The following is a 13,017-nucleotide window of genomic DNA, read 5'->3' on the forward strand; positions in this document are numbered from 1 at the left end:
AGTGACAGCGTTCCCCAGGTATGGCTGCTGGGCAGGGACAGGGCAGAGCGGGCAGCGTGGAGGGTCCTGGAGGTGGTGGGGAAGGCACAAAGGTGGGGACACAGTGCAGACAGCTCTGTCCCCAGTGCGTGCAGCGTGTCCCCAGCGGATGGTGAGGAGGGGGATGTCGGGGTGCAGGCAGTGGGGTGGATGCAGGGGCAGGAGTCAGGCGGATATCCCCAGTGGGTTCGCGACGAGGGCTCTGCACCCTGGTGGGTGCCGGGCTGTGTGCGGCTGGAGGAAATAGCGCTGTGATGCCGTGCCGGGCCAGGGGCGTCCGACCCCCCGGTCACCGCATGCCGGTGGGGACAGCACCGGGAAGGCACCGGCTGATGGGCCTCGGGCTGCGGGCAGGACAGGCCCGAGGAGACCGGGGTCGGGATCGGGATCAGGGTCGGGATCGGGATCGGGGTCGTGGTCGGGATCGGGGTCGGGGTCGGGATCGCGATCAGGGTCGGGATCGGAATCGGGATCACCCCCAACGTAGGCGGGGGCGTGTCCCCCTCGAGGGGCGGGGCTGCGCGGTGGTGGGCGGGGCCCACTCGGGGTCTCCCCGACCGCGCTGCGGGGGCGTGGCCGAGGCAGGTGGGGGCGTGGTCCGTAGTAAAGGGGCGTGTCCCGCCGCGCGGCCGCGTTGCCCGGGGTGACGCGCGGATGCAGCCGGCACCCGTGACGTCACCGGCGGGGCGGGGCCGCTCCCCCCATTCATCCCCCCCGCGCGCGGAGCGTCCCGCAGGCGCCCATCCAATCAGCGGGCGGGGGGGCGTGGCCGCCGAGCCCCTCCAGCCAATGAGGCGGCGGCGGCGGCCCGGGGCAACAATGGGGGGCGCCCGGGGCGCACGTGGGGCCGCGGCGGGGCCGGGCGGGGGCCGCGGCCCGGGCCGGGCGGGGGCAGCGCGGTGCCGGGGCTCTCCGCCGGGGCTCTCCGCTCCGCTCCGTCCCGCCCCGCCGCTGCCCCGCCAGCCGCGGGGGCACTCCCCTCCCCCGCCCTTCCCCCGCCCCTCCGGGCCCTCCCCCTGTGTCACGGCGGCGCCCGCATTCGGGAACGGGCACGGCGGAGGGAGGGAAGGAGGGAGCGAGCGAGCGAGCGAGCGAAGGAGAGAACGAGCGAGCCGCGGCCGCCCCAGCATGTGGCCCGCCCGCGCCGTGGCGGCAGCGCGGCGGCGGCGGCGGCGGCGGGCAGGTGCGCGGCCGCTGAAGCGGAGCGGGGGGGCGTAGGGGCGGGAGCCGCCCGCCGCCGCCCTCGCCGGCGCTGTCAGGTGCGTGCCGCCCGCCAGCATGGCTCCGCCGCGCCGCCGGACCTAGCGCCGGGCCGCCCGCGGGAGACTGCGCCCGCCGCGCCGAGGGCTCCCCACTATCTCCGTCCCGCTTCTCCCCGCTTTGCTGCCCCGCCGCCCGGCCCCGGAGCCCGCCGGTCCCCGGCCGAGGATGCCGCCCGCCGCCGCTCGCTCCGGTTCATCTGTTGCTGCCTGACCGCGCCGCCAGCCCGATGGATGCGGCCGCCCCCGCGCCCTGCCCGCCCGCAGCCGCCCCGCTGGCTACTGAGCCGGGAACCGCTCCGGAGCTCCGCGGCTGGTAAAAACCAAACCAAAACCAAATCCGAACCAAAAAACACCCCCCAGCTTCTGGAGAGGCGGCCGAGGACCATGCAGCGTGTCCCCCGGCTCGGCGCTCCCGGCGCGGCGCCGGGCACAGCCGCCTCCTAGAGCGGCCGGAGCCGGGGCTCCCCCGGACTCGGGGCTCTCCCCGCCAGGACCCGCGCACCCAGCGCCTCCTCCTTCCCTTCTCCCCTCCAGCCGGGCAGGGAGCCCGCCTTCGCACTCCTCTCCCTCTCGAGATTTTGGGTTTTTTGTTGTGTGTTTGGGTTTTTTTTTTTTTTTTTGGGTGGAAACCGCCCGTAACTCCGGGGGGAGCTGTGGGGTGGCAGCGGGGAGGCGACCATGGAAGAAAAGCTCCAGGCGCATCAGGTGGAGATCGACCCGGATTTCGAGCCGCAGAGCCGTCCCCGCTCCTGCACTTGGCCTCTCCCGCACCCCGACTTGGAGGAGGAAGATGGGGGCGCGGGGGGAACCCCGGCGCTGGCGGCCGGCGGGGACGGAGCCGAGAACGCGGCGGCCCCGGTGGAGCGCAGAGTGGCCGCCGCTCCCCCGCCGCCCCACGGGGCGGATGTGGGGCAGCTCCGCAAGGCCAAGACCTCCCGGCGCAACGCCTGGGGCAACCTCTCCTACGCCGACCTCATCACCAAAGCCATCGAGAGCTCGCCGGAGAAGCGCCTCACCCTCTCGCAGATCTACGACTGGATGGTGCGATACGTCCCCTACTTTAAGGATAAAGGAGACAGCAACAGCTCCGCCGGCTGGAAGGTACCTGACCCCCTGACCCCAACCCCAGCGCAAGTTTGCCTTCTCTCCCGGAGCTGTGCCGGAGCTTGGAGGTTTCTCCCGGGGCAGCCGGAGCTCCGTCCTGGCGGGGAGGTTTGGGGGGATCCCCGCCGTCCTCGCAGTTGGCGAGATAAGGGCTCGGTCAAGTTTAGGGGAGAGCTGGCGCTTCGTGGTGTGTCGTGTTGTGGAGCCGGGGTGAGCTTGTCCCTGTGTCACCCGCCGGTCTCACCCGGGCTGAGGGTCGGAGCGGTGATGCTGTCCCCCCCGGCGGGTCAGGGAGGGGGACGGTGACAGCCGGCGGGGTCGCGGGTGAGCCAGCCCTGGGGACAGCGAGTGCCAGCCCTAAGTATGGGGATACAGTGGGTGATAGCCCCAAGTACGGGGGTACAGTGGGTGATAACCGGGATACAGTGGGTGATAACCCCGAGTACGGGGGTATACGGTGGGTGATAACCGGGGTACAGTGGGTGATAACCCCAAGTATTACAGCGGGTGATAACCCCGAGTACGGGGGTACAGCGAGTGCCAGCCCCAAGTACGGGGGTACAGTGGGTGATAACCCCGAGCACGGGGGTACGGCGGGTGATAACCGGGGTACGGTGCGTGATAACCGGGGTACAGTGGGTGATAACCCCGAGTACGGGGGTATACGGTGGGTGATAACCGGGGTACAGTGGGTGATAACCCCAAGTATTACAGCGGGTGATAACCCCGAGCGCGGGGGTACAGTGGGTGATAACCCCGAGCACGGGGGTACAGTGGGTGATAACCGGGGTACAGTGGGTGATAACCCCGATTACGGGGGTACGGTGGGTGATAACCGAGGTACGGTGGGTGATAACCGGGGTACAGTGGGTGATAACCCCACGGCTGCAGCTCTCCGGGTCGCGGCATGCCGGTGGCGTGGCCGGCAGGGCAGCCGGAGGGCGGGCTGTCCCCAAACAGCTGTCCCCAAACAGCTGTCCCCAAACAGCTGTCCCCAGCCTGGCTTTCACCCGGGGCGTCCCCGCTGGCTCAGCCCCCGCCTTCTCCGCGGCCGCGTCCCCCTCCCCGGGGGCCGGGCAGGCAGCACACGGTCCCCGCGGCATTCCAGGCTGGCATTCCAGGCTGGCATTCCAGGCTGGCATTCCAGGCTGGCATTCCAGGCTGGCATTCCCCGGCTCTGCGCTCGCCTGGCACTGTGGGCTCGTTAGGATTCCCTGGCGCAGGCAGCATTCCCTGCTCTGTCGCTGCGAGTGGGGATCCATGGCACCGGTGAGGGTGCTGGGTCTGGGGTCACCCCTGCCCCTCTGCTGGGCTCTGCACTGAAAGGGGGAAGAGATCGGCTGTGTCCAGATGGTGTCAGTAAAAAGGAGCCAGTTTCTCTTAAGTCCTCCCCTAAGCCCTGTCACCTCCAGGGTGATTAGTGTCTTACCGGGCTCCGGGGGCTCCCACACCAGCCTGTGGCACTGGCACGCGTGTCCTGGCTCTGCTGGGGACAGCCAGATCCAGCCCACCTCGGGGGGTCGTTCTTGGGTGCAAACTGGGCTCTTTTGGGGCAGGAAGGCTGGACTATGTGGCTGCTGTTGTGTGGGCTGGAGGCAGCTGGTGTCCCCCCCGGTGCAGGAAGGGCGTCAGGGATGTGGAGGTGGCAGGAGGTGGTGCCTGTGTGGGGCCTCTCCAACCTCCACCTGGGGTGAGACCTGCACAGCCCTGGGGGAAAAGGGTCTGCCAGTGCTTGCACACCGTGGGGACAGCAGGGGACATGCACTGGTGGGGTCTGGAGATGTGTCAGGGGGCTGGGAGGGCTGGGATGAGGAGTGAAGGGATTCCCAGGCTGTCACACGTGTCACTGGGGGCTTCACGTTGTGAAGGATGGAGGAGAGGCTCAGAGTCCAGCTGCTGTTGAGCACCAGGGTCGTTTTCAGGGGTTGCTTGCTCAGCTGGGCTCCCCTCTGTGCACCCCATCGTGGGGTGCTCTCCCCTTTCTTGGCCCATCTTGGGCTTGGAGCTCCTGTGCCGTGGCTCTGCCTGAGCTGTGGGCAGGTGCTGCTTCCCTCCTGGAGCCTGCCTTGCCCCCAGCTTTGCACTGGGATTGGAACCCCCCAGCTGGGCTGAGGAGTGGCCCCTGAAGTGTCCTGCCCACCCAGGGGTGCCCTGGAGCCTCTCCTGACGCTGCAAGTGCCCAGTGCCCAGCTGGGGCTGGCACTGCCAGGGCTGGCAGCAGCCAGAGTGAGAAGAGGAGACCCTCTTTGCGTGATGGTTTCATCAGGCACCAGCACGTCAGGGGTTAAACACCTTCCCCACAGCCCGTGGTCCCTCCTGGCTGTCCCCTGCCCTGTCCCCTCCCCTGGGTGCCCCCACTGGGCAGTTTTCCCTGTGGCCCCAGCCCTGGGAGAAGCATGGCAGGGCTTCAGCTTTTCATTGCCAGAGTCGGAGGGAGATCTTGGCTGCTTCTTTGGTTGGTTCCTTCAGAGCCTCGCGGTGCTGGACAGAGCAGGATGGTGGGGTCTGGGGGCCCAGCATGCCCACGGGCATTGGCTGTGCTGCTGCTCTGGCAGGGCTCTGTAGGATCATGGAGTGCTTTGGGTCAGAAGGGACCTCAAAGAGCACCTCCCCCCACCCCTGCCATGGGCAGGGACACCTTCCACTAGACCAGGTTGCCCAGAGCTGTGTTCAACCCGGCCTTGAACACTTCAAATCCCACTCTTGACCTCTTCAAACCCTCTCTGCCTTGTGCCAGCAGCGGGGGGACCTTCACAGAGACCCCTCCCTGCATGCAGCTGGCAGTGGGGATGCTGGAGGTGCAGCTGGCTGTGGTGTCTGCTGTGTCCATCAGGAATGTGTGCCCCAGGCTGGTGGTTGTCTCTAGAAAGGGAAGGCTGTTGGCAGGAGTTGCATTTTTGGGGTCAGGCCTCTCCTTCCCCACCAGGCTGCGCATTGCATCACATGGTTTCATAAAATCACAGAATCTTGGAATGGTTTGGGTTGGAAGGGACCCTAAAGCTCATCTCCTTCCACCCCTGCCATCACCAGGGACACCTTCCACTATCCCAGGGTGCTCCAAGGGATGGAGCAGGGGGCAGGGATGGGGCAGCCACATCGCTCATGGTGAGGCAAACAGAGGGACAGAACCCAAACACCGTGGCCATGCCCGGCCTCGGGACCAGCACCAGCACCAGGACCTGTCTGGGTCTGCTGGAGAGCACAGTGGGGACGCTCTGGCTGCTGATCCTGGGGAAGTTCATGCCCCAGGGCTGAGCTGGCTTGTTGGGCTTGTGCACCAGGAGCTGCTGCTGCTGCTGCTTCTCAATGCAGGGCAGCGGGCGCCCGCTGACTGACAGTTCTGCTTAATTAGGGAGTTGTTATTTTATCAATTCCAAAGCGCTTGAAGTTTTCTGCTCCAGCTCACGCTTTCCTCTTGTTAATGGGAAACCAACACCCTCCGTCAGAAAGGCAGCGGCGCTGATGCATTTTAAAGGGTTCTGCTTGCTCCGCTTTGACATCCAAAATATAACAATCAAGCCATCAGCTGGTGGATGCCTGTTTGATGCGGCTCTGACAGTGCTGAAAACCTTAATTTCCCAGCCTTCCTTCCCTCCTCCTCCTCCTCCTCCTCGTTTATATTGCGGGGTCGGTGGCGTGGCGGCCGTGCCTGGCATGGGGGCCGGGGCTGCCATGCAGAAACACCCCCCTGCCAAGTGCCACCGTCCTCCTGCAGGGCAGGACAGGAATTAATTAGGCAGAAAACGGTGTGGGAATGGTGTGTGAGTGGTGGCGTGGTCAGGGTTCTCATTCCTGCTCGGGGGTTTGGGGGTTTGGGGTACCAGGCTGTGTCCTCTCCCTGCTGCTCTGAGCCCCTGAGCTATGGGCAAGGGGAAGGTCCTGCTGGGCACCCCGAGGATCCTTCCAGGGAGCAGCTCCTGGCTCTGTGGCTCTCTCAGTGGTGCCACCCCCTGCCCTTCCCCTCTTGGATGGGGACAGTGCCTCTGGAGCCCTGCCCAGTGTGGCTGGAGAGGCTCCAACCCAGCGCCTGGGAGCGATGGGGATGGCTCTGCCCTCAGGATGGCGTGGGTGCTGCCCCTGGGGGTGGCACAGCAGTGAGGGGGCAGTCACTGGGAGGGTGGGGTGACCTGGTTGTGGGGTGATCTGGCTCTGGTGCACTCAGGCTGGCTCCTGTTTGTGCTGGCTTGTGGTGCGGGCAGTGCCCGGCTCGGGGTGGGCACGGCCCGGGGCTGAGTGCGGGCTGGCAGCTCAGGGCTCCCCTTGGGCACTTTGGCTGGGCTCAGCTTGGCCATGGATCCCATCCTGGCCTTATAAGGAGATTTTTCCAGCAGCACAGAGAGCCTGATGCTCCCCGTGGGCTGCCCTGGGCTGGGAGAGCCCGGTCAGGAGCTGCCGGCTCCTTCACCTCGGGGAACCCCTCTGCTCCAGCCCCACAGCGCTCCTGGATGAGCCACCCTGGCTCTCCTGTCCCCACAGGTGCAACACCCCCGGCATCCCCTGCTGTGAGGGGAGCCCCCCACCCTTTCCCATCACAGGCAGGGTCCCTCTGGATGCTGGGCTGGGGTCTCTGACCCTTCAGCACCACGGGGCTGGAGTGGGATCTCCCCCCCACTCACATCCCCCTGATGTGCTGCAGTGCTGGTGTGGCTGTGAGGAATCCCCTTTCCTCCTTCCCACCTCGTTTTGCTCTCTCCTTTTGGAGGTTTTCATCTTCTAATTTTTTTTTTTTCATCTTTTCCCTCTCTCCCTTCTTCTGGAATCGCTTCTCATGCAGCGCTAACTGCTGAAGTAACACAAACCTGCTAAATGGTCCGGCTTTATGATGGCATAAAAATGATACTACAGAAGCGAGTGGGGCTTTATTAAACCCCAGGGAAAGGCTCCAAATGAACAGCTTGCTCTGCTCTTAGCTTCCCCCCCGCACTTCCCCCTTTATTTTTAATAACCACTGGAATATAAACTACAGTTAAGATCCTGTGGACTAGAAGAGCGCTTGCAGCCTGGCATTCTCACCATCCTTCCCCCTGGATCCCTGTGTGCATCCCTCCCTCTGTTTCCTGCTGCTGGGGTGGGAGGAGGACCAGCAGCCTGGGCTAGAAAATATATTTTATAATTAAAAAACCTGGTAAATATTTTTTATGGAGGCTGTGGGTTGGGCCAGGTGTGTTTTGGGGACTCCTTGGCCAGGCTTCCCATTCTAGTGGGACCCTCACTGGAATGCTACTGGCAGTGGGAGGCTCTTAAGGAGTGGGGTTGGACACCTGTCACCTTGTAAATATTGTAAATATTTTTTTGGGAGGCTCTGGGTAGGGTCAGGTGTGTTTTGGGGGAGAGCTGGCGCTCCTTGGCCAGGCTTCCCATCCCAGTGGGACCCTCACTGCAATGCTGCTGGCAGTGGGAGGCCCTTAAGGGGTGGGGTTGGACATCTGTCACCCTGGGTCCTTGCAGGGAATTGGCAGGAAAGGGATGAATGTCCCTCCCCGTGCACCAACAGGGTCTGGGCATGGTTGGACCTCCATGCCTGGGCTTCATCCCAGGACAGGCCTCACAGCCGCCGTGTCCTTGTCCATGGGGATGCTCTGGAGCTGGCTCGGGGTCTCCCCTCCCTGTGGGGAGGCAGCTGCCCCCTGCCCCTGCACCCACCACGGTGGGCTCCCTGCTCCCAGCTCAGGTTACTTTTAATTATCCTGGCACTGCTGGCTCCCAGGGAAGGTGCCTGATTAGTGCCGAGGTGAAAGGCACTTTGGGTTACGGAAGGACACGCGGAGGCTCGCCTGTCTGCCGCTGAGGCTCATTTTGGACAGCATCTGTTCATTATTATGTGGTGCCTTGGCCGGGTGCCAGCCAGGGGAACTGAAAGCCCCGGCACAAAGCTCGCTTTCACCCGCTGCGGGGAGGAGGAGGAGGAGGAGGAGGAGGAGGAGGCACCCGGCGCTGGGCGGGGAGCCCAGGGACCCCCAAGGCAGGCTGGCTCCTTCCCTCCCAGCAGGGATGCTCCGGCATCCTGGGGCATCCCAGGCTGCTGCCTGCTGGGAGGTGTCATAGAATCATCATCAGACTGGTTTGGGCTCGAGGATCATCTTGTTCCAACGCCTTACCATGAGCAGGGATGACTCCCACCAGGAGATGTCCCCCCCTGGGACTGCTGCTGTCCTGTGGGGTGGGTGTCAGCAGCAGAACGGGGCTGGTGCTGCTGTCCACTTTGTCATTCCTCCCCTCCCCAGGACCCCCGTGCCACTCCATGCATCCCTCCATGCCCAGCAGGGCTGGAGTGGGGTGGCCCTTGGGCTTTTCCACTTTGTCCACACTGAGCCATCGCTGCAGCCATGCTGCAGCCCCTGCTCCCTGGGGCCTGTAGGGCCGAGCAGGTTTCCCAGGATGATGGCAGTGGGGTGGCTCCACCCGGATCCCCTGGTGCTGGCACACACCTCCTGTGGGGCTGGGCAGATGCTGCCGGGCACCTGCAGCCTCCCCAGGCACGTGGTCCCCTCGCCTGTTCCTGTCTGTGTTCCCTCATGTGTTCCTCGTGTGTTCCTCTTGTGTTCTTATGTGTGTTCCCTGTCTTCCCTCGTGTGTTCCTCGTGTGCTCCCTCACATGTTCCTATGTGTGTTCCTCCTGTGTTCCCTGTGTCCCTTTGCGTGTTCACTGTGTTCCCACACATTTTTGCTTGCGTGTTCCCATGTGTGTTCCCATGTGTGTCCCATGTGTTTCCTTGTGTGTTCCTTGCATGTTCCCTTATGTGTTCCTCCTGTGTTCCCTCCTGTGTTCCTCCTGTGTTCCCTCGTGTGTTCCCATGTGTATTCCCTCATGTGTTCCTCTTGTGTTCCCATGTGTGTTCCCTGTCTTCCCTCATGTGTTCCTCGTATGTTCCCTCATGCATTCTTATGTGTGTTCCCTGTCTTCCCTCATGTATTCCCTCGTGTATTCCCTCATGTGTTCCTCGTGTGTTCCCTGTCTTCCCTTGTGTATTCCCTCATGTGTTCCCTCATGTGTTCCTATGTGCGTTCCCTGTGTCCCCTCGCATGTTCCCTCTCATGTTCACTGTATTCCCTCATGTGTTCCCTCTCATGTTCACTGTGTTCCCTCGTGTGTTGCCTCTCATGTCCCCTCTTGTGTCCCCGTCCCTGTGCCCGGGCTGTGCCAGGCTCCCCACACTCCCTCAGCCCACGCCCTACAGCAGGATGTGTCAGTGTCAGGTGTGCCAGGGCAGCACGGGAGGGACCCTCAAACACCTGGTGACTGCTGCACCTCCCTCCTGGCAGTGTGGGCTGGTGGCAGTGCCCCCTGTCCTTGGGGACCTTGGGGACACCGTGTCCTCGGGGACACACCCTGACTGTGCTTTGGGGTGCAGGCACTGGGGGCTTTGAAGGCTGCGTGTGGGTGCATGAGGGTGACCCAACCACCTCTGATTTACTTGGGATGGGTAAAAAACCCCCACTAATTCAAAACCACTCGAAACACCCCCCAAAAGAAGCGAGGCAGTGTCGGGGAGGAGAAGAAAGGCAAGGAAGGGCTGTTGGCAGGCGGCTGGCGCGGTGCCAGCGCGGGGACGCTCCGGAGCAGACATGCCAGGCTGTAATTGCAGACAGGCTCATTTCGAGAGACGAGACGGTTATTTTTAACTCACGTTAAGGTAATGCACTGATCTCCTGCCTGTGGGTTCAAAAGTTCACCCCCCCTCTGCCCAAAACCCCCTTTGCTTGCCTGCCCCGCTGGGGTAGCTCTGGCCAGGCTGTGAGTGACCCCTGGGAAGCGCATCCTGGTGCCCACCCGGGCACTGCCCACAGCCTCGCCCTGCTCGGTGTCTCCCAGGGAGTCTGGCTCATCTCCTGTGGGACTGGGAGGAGGCTGCAGCCAGGCCAGCCCTGGGGTGTGGAGGAGACGGGCATTCCTGGGGCTGTGCCAGCTCTGTGCCCAGCCCTGGCGCTGCTGGGGGCCCAAAGCAGGGGATGGGTGCTGCATGCCAGGGTGCCAGGTCCTGCTGGGAATGTGCAGGGGATGGGTGCTGCGTGCCAGGGTGCCAGGTCCTGCTGGGAATGTGCAGGGGATGGGTGCTGCATGCCAGGGTGCCAGGTCCTGGCTGGGAATGTGTGCCAGGTCCTGCTGGGAATGTGCAGGGGATGGGTGCTGCCTGCCAGGGTGCCAGGTCCTGCTGGGAATGTGCAGGGGATGGGTGCTGTGTGCCAGGGTGCCAGGTCCTGCTGGGAATGTGCAGGGGATGGGTGCTGCGTGCCAGGGTGCCAGGTCCTGCTGGGATTGTACAGGGGATGGATGCTGTGCGCCAGGGTGCCAGGTCCTGGCTGGGAATGTGCAGGGGATGGGTGCTGGGTGCCAGGGTGCCAGGTCCTGCTGGGATTGTACAGGGGATGGGTGCTGGGTGCCAGGGTGCCAGGTCCTGCTGGGAATGTGCAGGGGATGGGTGCTGCCTGCCAGGGTGCCAGGTCCTGGCTTGGGGCACAAAGGGAACGTGCAGGGGATGGGTGCTGGGTGCCAGGTCCTCCTGGGGCTCCCATGGAATGTGCAGGGGGTGGGTGCTGCATGCCAGGGACACAAAGGGAATGTGCAGGGGATGGGTGCTGTGTGCCAGGGTGCCAGGTCCTGCTGGGGGCCTGAAGGGAAAGCCTTGCCCTGCTCTCAGTGGTGGCACTGCCCACGTTCCAGGTCCCCAAGTACATTCCAGTCCTGCCACGTGCACTGGTAACTGTGCTGCCCCAGGCACTGCTGGCATCTCCTCCAGCAGCCAGACTGGCAGGAGTGACAGGGCAATGGGGCGTGATAGGATGTGGGTTCCCCCCTCCTCAGCCTCGCTGGGTCCCCCACAGGAGGGCTGAGCCTGCAGGGCACCCTCTGGCTGGAGCAGCCCGTGAGCCTGATGCTCTCAGTGCCATTCATTGCTGTGGCCACCTCAGCCCTGGTTTTTTCCTTAAAACACATTGCACAGTGCCAGGAGGGCATTTGGGGCCTTAAAACACATTGCACAGTGCCAGGAGGGCATTTGGGGCAGCTTTCCCACCCTAGGACAGGGTGCCACGCAGTGCCAGGCTGGAGAGCCTGCAGATGAGCTTGGCACCTGCTCCCCAACCCTCTGCCCAAAATAAAAGGCAAAACAGAGCAGAAACGCCCCAAAATGTGTCAGGTTTGGACTTGTCCTGGCTGTGATTAATCCTTTCCCCCTGCCCAGCCTCTCCCAGGAGCTGGCAGCCGGCGGGGATGCGGCTCTGGGGTGCTCCCGGCGGGTCCAGCCCCTGTCCCCAAACGCCCTCTCGCCCTGCCTGGTGGCGCCAGCGCTGTGCCAGACTTGTCCCCGGGAACTCCCTGCGTGCTTGGGATGGCTTTTGTCCCCGGCTGTCACATGGCTGGGGCTGCCAGCTGCAGGTGCTGCCGGCTCGGCATCGCCCTCCCCTCGCACGGCACAGGAGCACCGAGATCGGGGGTTTGGGGGATCCAGGGAGAGCTCAGGCTATGGGGGATGCAGGGGCAGCTTTGGGGGGATCCAGGGGCAGCTTTGGGGGATCCAGGGGCAGCTTTGGGTGAATCCAGGGGCAGCTTTGGGTGAATCCAGGGGCAGCTTTGGGGGGATCCAGGGGCAGCTGTGGGAGATCCAGGGGCAGCTTTGGGGGGTCCAGGGGCAGCTTTGGGAAGATCCAGGGGCAGCTTTGGGAAGATCCAGGGGCAGCTTTGGGGGATCCAGGGGCAGCTTTGGGGGATCCAGGGGCAGCTTTGGGGGATCCAGGGGTAGCTTTGGGGGAATCCAGGGGCAGCTTTGGGGGATCCAGGGGCAGCTTTGGGGGATCCAGGGGCAGCTTTGGGGGGATGCAGGGGCAGCTTTGGAGGATCCAGGGAGAGCTTTGGGGGAATCCAGGGAGAGCTGAGGCTTTGGGGGATCCAGGGGCAGCTGGACCTCTCTGAATGCTCCATGGCATTTTGCTGCCTGCCCCCACTCACTGCTGGCCTTGCAGAGCTGATAAATCAGGGCTGGAGCCCGGCTGTGCAGGGTGTGGATGGTGCTGCCATGATCCCCGAGGGGCTCCCTGAGGGTGGCACAGCCTGGCACAGAGGGAGCCTGGCCGGGGCATTCCCAGGCTGTGAGCCTGGCAAAGCCCCGGGCATCTCCCGGCCCAGAGGGGATTTGTGAGCGCACACGGCTGCGGTTTTGGGCAGTGCCAGCAGGTGGGAAGGGCTGCCTGGCACAGGGATGGGCACTGGGGGTGTGGGGACACCCCTGGCTCCACACTGGCATCTCTGGATGTTGGGGGAGTGGGCACCACTCCATGGCACCCGTGAGGTTTGGGGCATCACCGGAGCCTGCTGGGGCTGCTGGATGTGTTTGGCAGTGCAGGGCTGGAAACATCAGTGAGGTGGGAGAGCAGGGACAGTGGGACTGTGAGCCTGCCTAGGGCCCTGCCTAGGACCCTGCCTAGGACTGTGCCTAGAGCCCTGCCTAGAGCCCTGCCTAGAGCCCTGCCTAGGAACCCTGCTTAGAGCCCTGCTTAGGACCATGCCTAGGGCCCTGCCTAGAGCCCTGCCTAGAGCCCTGCCTAGGGCTGTGCCTAGGGCCCTGCCTAGGAACCCTGCCTAGGACCGTGCTTAGGGACCCTGCTTAGGAACCTT

General features: G+C 64.1%; 1 protein-coding gene across 1 annotated transcript in view; it reads left to right on the forward strand.

Annotated features, from left to right (window-relative positions):
- The first annotated feature begins 1,979 nt into the window (after positions 1 to 1,979).
- FOXO6 (forkhead box O6) overlaps positions 1,980 to 13,017 on the forward strand; it is a 44,236-nt gene continuing 33,198 nt past the window's right edge. Inside the window, exon 1 of the mRNA XM_066564755.1 lies at positions 1,980 to 2,402. Within this exon, the coding sequence (XP_066420852.1) occupies positions 1,980 to 2,402 (423 nt within the window). The remainder of the gene's footprint in view (positions 2,403 to 13,017) is intronic.

Source organism: Molothrus aeneus, chromosome 23, assembly GCF_037042795.1.
Source record: "Molothrus aeneus isolate 106 chromosome 23, BPBGC_Maene_1.0, whole genome shotgun sequence".
Taxonomy (NCBI): Eukaryota; Metazoa; Chordata; class Aves; order Passeriformes; family Icteridae; genus Molothrus; species Molothrus aeneus.